General features: G+C 39.8%; 1 protein-coding gene across 7 annotated transcripts in view; it reads right to left on the bottom strand.

Moving 5' to 3' along the window:
- adgb (androglobin) overlaps positions 1-15,982 on the bottom strand; it is a 45,291-nt gene that overhangs the window by 25,033 nt on the left and 4,276 nt on the right. For all 7 annotated transcript variants that reach the window (XM_051960866.1, XM_051960861.1, XM_051960863.1 and 4 more), the window contains 8 exons: positions 10,795-10,934; positions 9,427-9,513; positions 7,330-7,496; positions 4,727-4,803; positions 3,925-4,099; positions 3,405-3,498; positions 2,728-2,878; positions 236-281 (listed from right to left, as the gene is read on the bottom strand). In XM_051960866.1, the coding sequence (XP_051816826.1) occupies positions 236-281; positions 2,728-2,878; positions 3,405-3,498; positions 3,925-4,099; positions 4,727-4,803; positions 7,330-7,496; positions 9,427-9,513; positions 10,795-10,934 (937 nt within the window). The remainder of the gene's footprint in view (positions 1-235; positions 282-2,727; positions 2,879-3,404; positions 3,499-3,924; positions 4,100-4,726; positions 4,804-7,329; positions 7,497-9,426; positions 9,514-10,794; positions 10,935-15,982) is intronic.

Here is a 15,982-nt window from a genome sequence, read left to right as displayed (position 1 = left end):
ATGCAAATACTTCGAATCACATTAATTGGGCTATGCTGCACAGATGCTGTTCAAGTCAACCAATTATGAAGAGCTTCACTACATTTGTCATTTCCAATAAAACAGAATTAATGAGCACCTGCTCATTCTGGTAGTCTGTATGTGACCTCGGGTAAGACGATCTCGGACACAGATATGGAGACAGATTTTTTCAACATGAATTGGGGGCCTAGCATTGCAGAGAAACAGCTTTTACCATTGCAGATGTCATCATCGTCCTTCTTCTTGTCCTCTACAGTAACCTAAAGGGACCACGAGAGAGAGGAAAAAAAGAGCTAGTGAGGGAGGCATGAACTGAGTTGCTGACAGAGTAGCACTACCAGAGATGCGCCTCCACCCTCTAGTGATTCCATGGCAGCTGTGGTGTTGCGCCATTCTCGCCCAACGCCGAGACGCAGTTTAATGTGACAAGGGCTGCTCTTCCCCTGCTAAAAACACCACCAGGGAAAACCAGCTCTAATTTACTGCAACTGTCAGTGATAGATGAGGAGTTATTATGTTGTTGGGCATGTTAATTCTCTCAGAAAGGAACAGCTCTGATTTCATGCTCGCACAATGCAGAAATATAGCTAATGAGTAATTATCATATCCTTCAAATACCATATTCTTTTGTCTGAGCAACACAGATGGTGTAGTGTGGAAAAGAGCATTACTGCTATCACCGCTAAGGGCAGGGAGTGGTACACCTGTGTCAACCAACTTTCCTCAAGGCCCCTTCATTTGAATGCTTTTTTTCTTGAAACAATACTTCCTTGAGGGGAAATCTGAGTGAATAGTTTACTCAGCTCTGAATAAGAATTATGTCTTTGTGTCCTGTAACTTCAAAGCAACCCCTGCCAAGACACTCTGATGAGTCAGTGTGTGTGTCTCTCTCTCTCTCTCTCTCTCTCTCTGTATGTGTGTGTGTGTGTGTCTTTGTGTGTGAGTCACCACTTATTTGAATAAGTACCCAGAGATCCAGACAGACGGAAAGAGGCATTGTGATTGGGAGGGACACTTGACCTCCTCTCTACCACTATAGCAACACCTTCCTGCAACACAAATGTCAATGCGTACGTGCTTGTGAGTGTGTGTGTGTGTGTGTGTGTGTGTGTGTGTGTGTGTGTGTGTGTGTGTGTTGCCAAAAGTGCATTAAACTTTGAGTCAAGCTCTAAGCCATGGTATGTCGTGTCCACCCACAACATACCATTTTATCAGACTGCTTGTCTTATATGTGTGCAGAAAGGGGACACTGAGATGGACAGATTTTACACACAAGGCTCCTGGGATTTTTCACTGCTGCTTTCAGAGGAGGCAGCGATCTTCCTGTGTGATCAAACCTTTAACCTGCACTCCACTCCTTTATTCTGCACAGGCAGATTAAAATCTTTGCTCACCAAGGGATTCTTTCCATATCTCATACTGTACCCTGATATTTTTTTTCTGGAGAACTGAAACTGTGGCGGTACAAACAAAACTGTGGCCGCGCTTTGGTGCTTACCCGCATTCCAAACATAATAGAAGTTAATATGACACGCTTACACCAACCCTTTAACCCACGCGAAAGCTGAGTGAGTAGGCCATTCAGGTTATCAGGAACATCATGTGACAACATCTTCTTCTATCCTGGGAGCTAGACACAGAGGTTGATTCTGTCGGCACGGGTCGACAAAACATAAAAAAATTATTTAAAAAAAAAAAAAACAACACAGCACATGACCTGCCATGTGCTTGTGAAGAGCGGGAACACACACACTCGCATGACGCATACACAAGCCGATGTGCACGAGCGCCTGTGTGCACACGCATCAAACGACACATCAAATTAGCATGTCCACACTGCCCTAACCTAACTGCTCTATAACTGGTCACAGTTACACAAGAGGGCGATTAATATGAACTCTATTTTTTCTCGGTATGCTAGGAGTGAAGTGTAATAATGAAGCCCCCAGGAGACTCAGACACTGATGGCTCCCCATCTAATTGCACTGCTTTTTTCATCAGCGCAGTACACGACCTCTCCCTGTACGAAACCCTCGTGCTCCGTTCACTACCAGCACGCGCCACAGATTGTCTTTTTCCATCTCCCTCTGTTTCTTGCTACGCTTTCATCTCTCCCTGTCCAGCTGTCACTTTCTTTCCATTTTTCAGTCTCCTTCCTTTCTTATTGTACAGCACAGTTGCCCACCCTGTTTATTCCTCCCAATCTTTGTTTCCGTCCTCGTCTCGGTGTCTCTCCCATGCAGCTGCTCTGAAGCCAACACCCTTTCATTTCCTTTTCCTTGCTGGTTCTCTCTTTAGTGCAAATGCGCCCCTGGTCAGTAGCGGCCTGGCTGGGAGACAACAGAAGTGACTTTGAGACTGGGGGATGGCAGCCTTGTTGTCACTGACACACAGTGCAACTCCGACGAGCCTTCAACTGCATACTTAGAGGGTAAACAGAGGGGTGAGGAAGCAGGATGGAAGCAATAAAGGGGAAGAAACAACAAGAGGCAGCAAAATTTTGCAGACAGCTGCTACTATCTTTGCTGTTCTTGACAAGTGGTGTTACACGGGGTTTCAACGACTCTCAGAGCAATTTACAGCAATTTCTTCTGGTTCTATATCAAACATCAATGCTTTTTAAACAACTACCTGTGAAATGTTAAACCCACACGTGCCAAATGAGCAAATAAATACTACGCCTGAGCAGGCAGCAATTTTATGTACCTGTATTTTGTCAGTGGTGTTTGGGGAGTTGGTGGTGCGTTCAGCTGCATCACGCTCAAGGCCCTGTTGACATTCAGTCTCCTCTCCCTCAGTAATGGACACCAGAGGGGATCCATAGAAACGCTTCTTTGAGGCGCTGTGCTCGGCCTCTCTGACACGGAAAGACACATGTTCATGCAATACGTTACGTGCAGATGCAGCACACGTGTCGTGTCATAAGCATGACATACACACATCATATTACATGGCAACAGTTTTTGAACATATATTACCACATTACCAACTTTATATAACACCAAAACAGCAATGAACTGCTTATCTTTGCTCTTTAGCTTAATCAAATATGAAAACTCTACTTTTAGTCAGTGTGGTGGCAGTTCAGTTGGAGCAAATCTTTACTCTTTATGACACAAAACAAAAAAAGCAGAACTATATGTATAACCACCTTGTTGCATTGAAAAAAGGGGAAAAGTGATGAGGGAACAGTAAGAACACGGCAAAAATGAACAGTGATGATGTACTTCATCGGTCCCGATATGGAAGGTGTCCTTTCCGATTCAGAGAGGTCAGGGTGCATGTTGGAACACTGACATACTCATCGCAGAGCAGAGGAACAGAAGTACAGAAAAAATAATCTCATTTCGTTTCTCAGTTTTAGATCATTTCAGTGTACGCACAGCTCTGGGAGTGTGCCACCGCTCTTCTCGACACGGTAGGACAGAAAAGGGCTGGCAACCTCAATGAACTGCTCCGGTTTTGACAAAGGAATCTCTGCAAAAAGAGAAAAAGCTGAAAATCCTCTACACATCATGCCAGCACTGCTTTATCACTCTCTGAATTTTTACTGCATTTTCTGTTTTTCGCTCAGAGATCAGCTGATGTCAGATATGCCGGAGCCAGCAGCTATTTTCAAAACTGAAATATTGCAGCTGCCGCCCTCCTATTTTCATTTCAGCATGCCGTACTGTATGCCCTCTGCGCTGTACGTTCTAAATCTCCACCATTAATGCTCACTTTTCGTTGTAGTCATATTTATTTATGACATTCACCTACACACTATCACATAATTTGTGCTTTTCTATTCGTTTGATACCCCCCCCTGCATCCTCCCTCTGGTTTCCCTTTACCACCTTTTATTCCTCCAAACTTCATTTTAACATTTTTCGTTTCCTATTCCCTTCTCCGTCTCTCACTCACCCCGTGGTTCAGCAGTGACCACAGTCTCCTTGCGCTGACGGATGAGTTTCCACCGGGGCACAGGCGGAGGTCTGGGTGGCGCCTCCAGCGGGAAAGCCCGAGTTTGACTCAACAGGACAATATGGCTGCGCAGCGAGCAGAGGCCGTGACGACGTAGCAATTCTGAGCTATTAGTCTGCAGACAAATCCACAGAAATAAATACACAAGCAGTAGTCGGTAACGAGCATTTAAAAAAACATAAAAAGTGAAGTGAAGGAGAGGAAAATTCTAGAAACTTTTCTCAAATTAGTTTGACGCAATAATAACTGAATAAACATTAAGCCTGTTGAGCAAAGCATCCAAACAGAACACAGCATGACCCAAGATCACAATCAAACAATGTTTTATCTCCACCACCCACTGCTACAGTTTGAGTGTGCCTTAACATTCCTGTGCTATTTAACAGAGGTGACTATGGCAGTAGGTATTTTAAAACACCTTCATGTTCAGTTTTTTTTCTACATGCTGAGTAAACCTTGAACTTGCCATTTTTGTACTGCTTACGCCACTGATGCATACATTATTCATAAAAGATTGTGGACATTTTGCAATCACACAACGAAGTGTTTGCATCAGAATGTGAATTTGCTCCGCTTCCAAATCTGCATTGAACATCTGACTGCAATCCACAGCAGGTGAAATGTAAATTTCATGGATGCAAATGTGTCTCTTGAGAGGTATGGCTAAAAGCGTAAAACTTGAACTCAGTGAGCCGTGTGTATCCACAGTCAGTAAATGAGGAAGGATAGTGAAAAGACATACCATTAGGCAAAACCGTACGTAATAGTTACGTAGTTGGAAAGGGTAGAAGCTGGCACACACCACTAACTCAGGGCCACCTGAGAACACACAAAGAAGAATAGCATAAGTACAGGTCAACTCCATAGATATGTACAAACATACACTACTGTTGACAAGTTTTGTGTCACTTAGAAATGTCCTTATTTTTGAAAGAAAAGCAGTTTTTTTCAGTGAAGATAACATTAAATGAATCAGAAATCCAGTCTAGACATTGTTAATGTGGTAAATGATTATTCTAGCTGCAAACGGCTGATTTTTATTGAATATCTCCATGGGGGTACAGAGGAACATTTCCAGCAACCATCACTCCTGTGTTCTAATGCTACATTGTGTTAGCTAATGGTGTTGAGAGGCTCATTGATGATTAGAAAACCCTTGTGCAGTTATGTTCGTACATGAATAAAAGTGTGAGTTTTCATGGAAAACATGAAATTGTCTGGGTGACCCTAAACTTTTGAATGTGTATACAGCCAAGCCTGAAATTATTCATACCCCTAGCAAATTTTGATTTAAAGTAATTATTAAATGTAAATAAAGGCTGAGATTTTTTTTTTTTCCACAATGATGCCTCTTGTACATCATCTTATTATGTTTTGGGAAACACCTGTGTCATTTCCAATCAAAAAAACTTGTTGGTTGAATAAAAGCAACTTTTAAAGAAATTTTTCTAGGAGTATGAATAATTTTGGGCTTGACTGTATAAGCACACACACTGCAATATTGATACATACCTTGAGTGGTACCACAGCGCATTGATTTTAAAAAGGGACTACGGTAAAATTGCTAGACACAGATTAACCATACTAGCATAGTGAAAGTGGCGCTGATCAGTACTTATTTAAAGACAATAAGTTAGGTTTTCAAATCAATCTAAAATGCAACCCTGGAAATGTGAAAACACTACTGGCTTACTGGTATAAAAAAAAAAAAACAAGGCTATATCTAGGCTATGTAGCGGTCCTTCGCTCTATCGTGCATCTTAGAGTATATCATATGAAAGCACATGAGCCAGGAGACATGGAAAATTAATTTGAAGGTTCATGGTGAAAAGAGATGGGAGAATTGCTCGGCTAATATAAAGGCTACACATTAAAAATTGAAGAGGGAAGTGGTTCTCACACTGCATAGTGATGTATGCATTTCAATGGAATATAACAGTGGGCATCACAACAGTGAGAGAAAAGAATGTGTAGATCTCATTGCATGTGTGAATGAAAGTGCTATGTGGTGCATTTCATGAAAGCAGAAATGTTCTGTGAAGTAATAGCACTCGTGCATGCAGTTGTCACATTATGTTAAAATCCAACGCTTGAACGAGTGGGAGTGTCAGGAAGTGTTAGGGACAGTTTACTCTCAAAAAGTGCAGATGGGTCAATGTGAGGGCAACAGGGAGAAACATTTTTTTCATTTTACCAACTACCATTTTGTGGCTTTACCCTCAAATTTTAGAGAACTTTTTTTCTCTTAAACTTGGTTTTCAGAACACAGATTCATAATGTCAAATATGACGAGCAAGCTGAAGTTGATTGAAAAATGCATTTCAGCTGCAAATTCCTCTTCAAATTCATTTAAAAAGACCTTTTTCTATGCTACTACTATGACCTGAAACAACTCCGAGCCACACACTATTTCTGAGGGCGTGTTTCAATCCTATCTTCATCAGATAACCACACTTGACTCTGGAGGCTCTTCTGCCCTGCGGGAAGACCAAATAATTCACCCTTTTACTTCTCCCTCTGCTGGTTTATTTATGGCCCACCCCACACGCATTAACCCTCCCTGCACTCCATAATACATGACCCCTAGAAAACAGGAAGTGACGCTTGAAGTAACAGGAAAGAGGCGGCAGGTAACTGGCTGATCGACAACACTACACAAAACAGAAATTTAGGTATTTTGCAGTATGACTTGAAAAAGTAGTTGACTTTAGGACAGGAGGCTGCCTTTTCCTGTAATAAATTCTGAGACTGTAGCTGTTGAACAGCTTATTTCTGCAGTATAAGAGAATGGAATCACTGATAATTGCGAGTTTCTGTTGATGAAATGTTCATTGCCATACTCCTTAGTCGAATTATAAATGCAGAGAGAGTAAATCCAAAATATATATATTTCTGTCTATACAAGAATAAAGATATTTATTTCTCTTTCTAGCTATATTTCTATCTTTATCTATATCTATGTAGCTATATCTATCTATTTACATCTATAGCTATCTAAACCTATATACCTATCTGTACCTACATCTATCTGTCTGTCTGTCTGTCTGTCTGTCTGTCTGTCTGTCTGTCTGTCTGTCTATCTATGTACACACACAGATACAGACACACAACACAAATATATTCCTAAAACCATCAACTGATGAAATAATTATCTGAGGAACAAAAGTTGTCTGTGCATACAAATGATCACAGCAATGGATGATTGATTCAACTGACTTACTCAATTAAACGCGCAAGCAGAGTGTGTAATTGAGATATATGTTTGCAAGTTTGCAAGTATGCATAATCGTGTGTCTTCTGTGGCTGTGCATCTGTGTGTGTGTGTGTGCACAATTTAGATTTTACTTTTTCCTGTCTCAGGCAGCTGATTCCTGTCGTCCTTAGAGGTGGACTCTCTCCCTGCAGCCGGAGATGCAGTCTCAGGCTTCGGCACTGGCAAACTCTCATCCGGGAGTGTAAACGTTGGAATGGTGCCTTGTAAGAAATCCCAGATCTTTTCGGAGTAGAGTGGCCTGATGGGGGTGAAAAAGAATATGATTTGTTCCAGTCGAACGCTTTATTATTTAAGCCTTTTTTCTGGGGATTTGTATCTTTAAGTGGGTTTTCCCTGGAACTTCCCCCAAGTCTAACTTCTCCAATGCAAAAATTCAATTTGTGCACGAGCAGACCTGGAGTGACGTCAGGTTTTTCGTGACTCTATCTTAGCTTACACACAGTGACTGCTCTGCTGACAGCTGAAGTACATTTGTCCTCAGTCTGGGTCTATTGCTGTTTCTGTTCCTGTTCTGTCCTTCGACTTGCAATACAACAGGCTACAATACAACCCACAGAAACTCTTGACTTTTTCCCATATACTGCACTCGAGGGGGGATTTCAAACAGGAAGCACATGCACAAAAAACCTTTAACATTTTACAAATGAAAGAATTTTGCCATGGAGAATTCGTGAAGTTGATTTCAGAGACTGGTGGACAAATATGCAAAGTGCTGACAAGAACTTACTTCTGCTGAAGGGGGTGATATTATCCTCACTGGCCTCAGAATAATATTACATCTATTGATCGATTTTTGTTGAATTAATGATAAAACAGGTCAGATGTTTGCTTGTTCAAATAAGGACACAATTTCCACGGGATGCACTGCTTTTTTCATGACAATACATAAACAGTTCCCCTTCACTTGAAAATAGTACACAACAGTATCTTCTTTCTACTTCAGCACACACTGTAGATGGTATATTACACAGAACACCGCCAACACAACATGACAAACTGCAAATGATCTAGCAGTGGGTTCCTCGCTTTGCCTAGCCGGTTCCTTACTTGGCAAGATTTATGGCTCGTTTTGGCACAGTGTGGTGGACAGAGTGAGCGACAGCCGTGGGAACACTGAGCTACTAGTTTAGTTTGACACAGCAGAAACAGTGTCATCTTTACATGTGATTAACATGGGTTCTTTTTATATTTGAATAGTGTTTTTTCTTTCAATGTTTCTGACACTGAAGAAGCCATTCACCCCAAAACATCTGTCTCTGCTAAGCCATCTAATTTGATCATTCAAAATTCAAAGACAGAATGTCGAGGCCAATTTCGTTGGGCAAAGGATTTGTTTTTGTCTTACTCTGGTCAGTTTTCTAACTGATTTTCATTCATTGTAATATCCTGTAACCATAAACTGTGATTATAAACGTCCCACTGCTGCCTCTTCCTGCAGTCCACTGATTACAGCTCCTAAAAAAGTTTGCAAGACTCGAACAGTCTAACATGTTCCTCCATTTTGTTTGCTTACAGGGGGTGAATAGTGGAAGCAGTGACTTTTAGCAATAATACTGACAAAAAAATAGCTATATTTATATTTTAACAATGCCTGCTGTACGCTGATTTTAGGTGTGAGCCTGAGAAGTCCACAGTATGTTTTGCTAGTGCGAACCAGCTGCCATTAGTGCCCAAGCGACCAACTAAAAACAGCTAACCTGCTGAGCTAGAAAGAATAACACTCCCCATCTCCACTCCAAAACACTGTTGCCCCATTAAAGTTCCATCACTGACAAGCTGAGATCCCCTACTTCACTCTGAGATGAGTCCTCCTTCAGTATATTCCTTGTTCCAATCTTAAAGCGTCAGACATTTTCTTCCCAAAGAGCAACTTTTAATACAATTCTCTGCATAATTTTAAGAGTCTAATTTTTATCCTGAAGAGAAGAAAGTTCAAATGTCAAACTGTGACAGCGAATTTAGCTGCACAGCCTTGAAATCAAATGAACACGTTAGATGATCTGTTTGATTCTTACTGTGTATTTTATAGAGGAAAAAAGAAAAGCAAATGGGGCAAATGACACAATGAAGACAAAACGCCCATAATGGACACTATATAATATTTAGAACATAGAACTACATGGAGGTAACAGAGACAGAAGACTGAAGCCAATCACTGGGATTCTTACCTAATTGTACTGGTCCCTGGGATCCAGCTGGTGAGAGTGTGAATAAAGCTGAACTGGTCCATCTCCTCACAAACTTCAGACACTAGCCTGAAAAAACAAACCAGAGACAACCTTCACCAATGGTGACGCTGGCTTTGTTCTTAAAGAAAACTCGGGACGTCGTTATTTCAATATGAGAAACTAAGTTTAGTGTGAAAACTCTTAAGGTACAAGAAAAATGAATGTCACTTTCTCTTATCAAAAGCAGCATGTTTGCTGTCTTTACAATAACATCATGCTCAGGAAGTACAGAACACATTTGGTATTTAATCCTCCATTACCATTGCTTGGTAGTTGTCGGGCTTTGGCATTTTTATTACCGTTAGCGTGACTGCCTGTCAGAATTGCAGGTTGAACTTACCATCTACATTTTGAAATCTGCATTATGCAAGAAACCTAACCATGCTCTATGAATGATTTCTGAGAAAGGTGCGTCTGATGGTATACAGGATGCATCCTTCACAAATAACTTTCACTCAAAACAGATGGCTGCCGCTGCTCTAATTGAGCCTCTCAGGATCCTGTGGACCAACCTGTCCAGTCCAGTCGTACCCAAGGAAGTGAAATCAATCCAACATGATCAGTGATGCCACCAATCACAACAAAAATGCTGCCCAGCACCAAATGAAAGCATCCCTCAAATTCAGCTTTTTAAAAAACTCCCAGCAGATACCTGAGTCAAGTTTTTTCTAGTTCAGTACAAAGAACTTTCACTACGCCTTATAAATGATTCACCGGGAGAAAGACTGCTTTGTTTCCTGTCCTGGATGAAACATTTATGTCTCGACCTTCTGTGGACACCTGAACTGCCACCTTTGCACACGCTATGTTGCCCCATCACAGACATGAACACTGTCTGTCAAAGCGTAGGTCAGGTGAAGGCTTGGTCAAGTCAGCAAAAGGTCCTCCGTGGTGGATCTCGCACATGTGAGTGGGCTTTAAATTGTTTAGTACTCTCACTTGCCACAAATGCAGGGACTACACAGAGTTAGGCCTGATCATGAAACAATTTACTGAACCCCAAATTTACTGCAAAATTCTCCTTCAGTAACTTTGACAACGCCTGATACATTTACCACATATGTGTCAGAAATATCACTGTATACTGCTCTACTTGAGCAGGGTTTGTATAAAGAATCAGTGTACATACTGTGTGCTGTATTTTCACAGTGGTCATATTAAGGTCAAGCTGCTATTTAGTTTACTTGGAATAATGCTGAGTCTGTTCTAAACTAGTGCAACATTAGGACTGTAACTGTTTTCCCAGCTCCTTGGGGTAGTACTAAGATGCTTACAGAGATTCGGTTGTTGGAATGTGTAGTAACTCACTCTGTGTTGGCCACCTTAATCAGAGCTTTAGCCAACAGCATTGGCCACAGCTCTGACTGACAGGTGGAGGCAGGGAGAAGCAGGTTATTGTCTTCATCGAATGGCATCAGATCATCTACTGTTATCTTCCTCCAGCAACCCTGAAAGCAAGGAATGAGGAGGAGTGAGTGAAGACATGGTGTAACAATCAAAGCACCTCAAATACTAGCTCTGAGAAATTACACAAGCTCATGAGTCTTCCAGTCATATTCACACTGCAGCAGCTCGCGTAAAGCTTTAAAGCAAAATATGACATTTCCAGAAATATGTTTATTATTATGTTTTGCTGACAGTCATTTAAAATAAAGCGAGGTGACTGGCTAAGGGACATAAACAAATAAGAAAAGCACTCAGAGAGTGCAGTATTCCGCCAAGGCTGTTCATTGTACCATAGGGCATTGTCAGAAATGCAGCATTTTGTTTTTATAAATGCAGCATTTGTTTATTAGTGATTGATAATGAGAAATCACGGCAACAGAGAATGTGGCCATTTAACATAGATGTGCCCACAAACAAAATGACCTTGGGCTGAGCACAGGCGTGTCTTATGCATGTGTAAGTTATACATGGATGCCAAATCACATGACCTAAATATGTAGCGAGTGGCAGGAATTGATGGGACTCAGGCCCCTACAATTAAACCAATTGTTCCTTGTATCATTTCTGACGGATAAGTCCTGATAAGTCCGCAGCGGGCGATTTGTAGTAGGATGGCAATCAGCCTACGTAGTGTTCACTTATAGTCAAAGTCACAGTGACGCAATCTCACAATGATACAGAAATCTTTAACAAATCTGTGGATCCAGATTATAATCTAACCACTTGGTCTTGTGTCATTTCTGACCTTCCCTAAAAATTTCATCTAAATCTGTCTGTTTTGAGTAATGTTGCTAAGAGTCAAACAGACAGACAAACCAAAGCCGATCGTCACATAACTTCACTGCCTTTCTTGGCGGAGTAACAAAAAGTGTCGAGAGATCTATGCTATACAGGTAAGAAAAACTATTAAGGGAAAATAAAGGTAAATTAAAAAGAAAGGTAATTAAATACAAAAACAAACAAACAAAAGAAAAAACAAACCGGCAACACTGCACGAAGAAGCTTACAGAGAAAGAACGCAGGCAGTTAAAGTGGAGAGGAGAACCAGGAGGTGAAAAGCCAAAGAAAACAGACAAACTGACAACTGACAGAGGAAGACAGAGGACTATATATACACCGAGAACTAATTGGGAAACAACAAATAGTTGAAACTAATGAGGATGGAGCAGACAAACAAAAAACACCAGAGACACACAAGGCTTCAAAAATGAAACAGAAAGAAATTAAAAAGTGAGATATGGAATCTCACAGACAGGAAGCACAGAAGACACACACTTAGAGACAGACAGGATGTGATCTTATGAAACAAGAACACGAACCAAAACTGCAACAAAACCCCCGAAGCATGACAGACTGTCCACGTGTAACAAAATCCAACAACTGCCAGCAGCTTGAAATCTCACCTACTAACATGTTAGATCTTGTTTATATATCCGAAAAACAAGCCTAAGTGTATGAATGACAAAGCACTGATTAACGGAAGGTGACATCCCCGATTATTTTGCCAATTTGAGCCAGTAACTTTTTGATAACTTTAGGTCTGTTCATTTATTTTTTATTTCTCATGAAAAGTAAAAGTTTTTTGTGCAGTGAAGCCAAATATATCCCACTTGTTAACCACTTCAGTCAAACCAAAGAGACTACTTCTATTATTCTTAATTACACACAGAAGCAAGACAAGAAATGTTGGCCAGGGTCCAAAAATTCTTAAAATATAAATTCCACTTAAAAAGCAGGGGTCGACTGAACTGACCCGGCCAATTATCAGATCCAGTACTGTGCATTTTTCTCATTAATTATACTGTTGCACTTCCCCCCCCCCCAACTAATACCAGACAAAAACAAATTAAAATGGGGCTCTAGTACAGTCACCTCTCTATCTGTCGTCACCAGTCTTGAGCCTTGGTCTTGAGCAGCATCCAATCTACAGCACTATCTGGTTGCCCATCACAAGTAACAGACTACCATTCCATCGTCTGAGAAACATCTCCAAACTCCGTCCAATCCTAACTCTCTTAGACGCAGAGAAATTTTTCCATGTCTTCATCTCCTCAAGGTTGGACTACTAAGAGCTCTTCATCAGTATTCTTGGCAAAAACATCCTGAAGCTTTAACTCATCCAGAACTGCGCTGCCAGGACCCTGATGAGAGCCCATAAATACACCCACATAACCCTCATTCTCCACTCCCTTCACTGGCTCCCTGTCTCATCCCGGATCGACTTCAAAATCCTTCTACTGACCCATAAATGCATCATCGGTCACACATCTCTCTATTAATCAGAAATGATCACTCTCCAGTCCTCCACCCGTACACTCAGGACAACAGGCCAACAGCTTCTCGATATCCCCACCACTAGTCTCCACACCATAGGGGACAGAGCTTTCTGCTCAGCTGCCCCACACCTGCAGAACAGTCTCCCCATCCAGCTGAGGGCAGCACAGAGCCTGGAAACTTTTAAAGCAGGACTAAAAATCTACCTGTTTATCAAGGCTTTTAACTACTGAATTTGTACCTTTTATGAGTGAATTGTTTTAAGACTAGTTTAAACTGTCTTTGTTTTTAGTCTGTAGTGCTCCGAGACTCAGACAAGTGTGTTACAAATGAAATGTATTATTATTAACATTACTCTGGAAAAAAAATGCTCCTCTCAAAAGAAGACAAAAAACTTATTTCAAAGAACTTTTACCTTGAAATAAGTGGAAAAAAAAATCTGCCAATAGAACAAGTGAAAAATGGTTTGGTAAGATTTCTTGAAATAACTAACCCTAACCCTAACCCTATAAAATTCCCCAAATTTATAAAAATTTGTAAAATCTTCAGGAAGAAAATCCATTAAAAGTTCCCCTTAAATGTTTAATTTAAAAAAAAAAATCCCCAAATTTGGCAAGAAAATTAAAAAATATATATATAAAAATTGCAAGAATTTTCAAAAAATGAATAAAAATCTTTCAAAAAAATCCTAAAAATATCTAAAGTGATTACATATATATATCAGTAAAAGTTCTAATATTTTCTTTAAGAACATTCAGGAAAAATGTATTAAAATCCAGCAAATTTCACTGGATTTTGATGGATTTTTTTCTGAATGTTCTTAAAGGAAGATTTTTTTTAACATTTATTTTTTTTCCACCACAAGAAATGTTCAAAAATTTCCCAAAAATGTTGAAAATGTGGAAATTTTCATTGCGATTTTTTTTTTTTTTTTTTTTCACATTTTCAAACTTTATAATGGGTCAATATGACCCGCGGGATGACACGAAGATTAAAACAAGTTAATTTCAAGATTGTTTGACTGAACAAGATATTTAGGATGCATTGTCTTAAAACAAGTCACCCCATCTTGCTGAAATGCCATTTGTTAAGTGAATTTACCCTAAATCAAGTGGGATGAGACATTTTGACCAAAAATAAGACAAATAGACTTGGTAAGATTGAGTTTTTGCAGTGTACCAACACTGAAGGATAAATGTTGATGACTTCTGTTTTAATTTAAAACGAATAAGCCTAAATCAGCAAAATCAAACAAATTTTTGTGTCGAAGTTTGTCTAATTCTAAAATGTGACACCAAGATTTTCATTTTTACAGCAACTGTATTGGTTCTAAGTATCAGTTATCTGCCTTCTTGACTCATAATAATCTATATTGCTAGCACTTAACCCCTAATAAAAAGAGCTATCATCCCATAGCAACTAGTAAATGTTGTTCTCTACCCTATGCAGTATATGCATATTCATATTTTACCTTCTGTATGGTCACATTTGCAACTTCTCAGATAAGAGTCAGGCACTGCTTTAAGGCAGGCAGAGCAGAAGTGCGGTCATATTCAGTATCTTTGTCTGGTTAATGCTTCATCTGCTACCAGCTGATTAATAACATCCATACAAGCCTTCACAGCCTTACAATTCTCACTTTTTCTTGGCTGATACCTTCAGGCTAACACTGCTTGCTGAAAGAGCCCCTCCTGCACCTCTGCTTTATGTGCTAACTTCCTGGTGTTATTGCCTCAGCCTGGATATTATATTAGCAGGTGTGAATGTGTGAATCTACACTATAGCGTAGGGGTGTCAAGCTCATTTTAGTTCAGGGGCCACATTTAGTCCATTTTGATCTCAACTGGGCCAGTAAAATCTCAACCAGTAAAATCACAGCTTAATAACCGAAGAATAAGAACAACTCCAAATCTTTCCTTTGTTTTAGGGCACAAAAGTTCATTTTGAAAACGTTCACATTTAAGGAATTATCTTTCTGCAAAACATTATAACAACCTGACATGTCTTAAGAAAAAAGACTTCAATTTCAGAAATATTATGCCCCAGTTTATCATTTACAACTTCCAGATCACAGTGTTTCTACAAAGGAACAAAATATTTAGTCACAGGTATCTGGAACTGAATGATACAGTATTTTATTTTATGATCAAACAACAACAGCTAGACAAAAAAGCAACAAAAACAAAACAAGACAAAATATTACAAAAAAAGACATGCAAGATTACAAAAACGGGACACAAAAACACAAAAAAAATAGACAAACAACATGAAACAAAATAAAAAAAGGGACAAAAAATTAAACCAAAAAGTTACAAAGCGACAAAAAAATGGACGAACGACAAAAACAAATGATGCATACGAGACCAAAAATGACAAAAGCGAGAAGCAAAACTTTAAAAAAAAAAAGAAACAACACAAGTGAGATAAAAAAAAGAACACAAACGATACACAAAACAACGAGTAAAGCAAAACACAAAATGACAAGGATAAGACAAAAAACACAAGTGAGACAAAAAGGAAATACAAAATGACAAAAACAAGAAACAAAACGACAAAAACATGAGACAAATGACAAAAACAGATATTCCAAATATAAATATTAAATATTTCAAAATATATTCCAAATACACAGCAAATACAATTTACACTCTGTAATTTGTATTTGCTGAAAGTGTCATTTTTACAATTTCCAAAGCCATCCCGGTCCGGATTGGACCCTCTGGAGGGCCGGTTTTGACCGACGGGCTGCATGTTTGACACCCCTGCTATAGTGCAT

The sequence above is a fragment of the Acanthochromis polyacanthus genome, chromosome 16 (genome assembly GCF_021347895.1).
Source record: "Acanthochromis polyacanthus isolate Apoly-LR-REF ecotype Palm Island chromosome 16, KAUST_Apoly_ChrSc, whole genome shotgun sequence".
Lineage (NCBI taxonomy): Eukaryota > Metazoa > Chordata > Actinopteri > Pomacentridae > Acanthochromis > Acanthochromis polyacanthus.
Note: the sequence above shows the minus strand (reverse complement) of the source record. Positions and strands in the feature narration are given on the sequence as shown.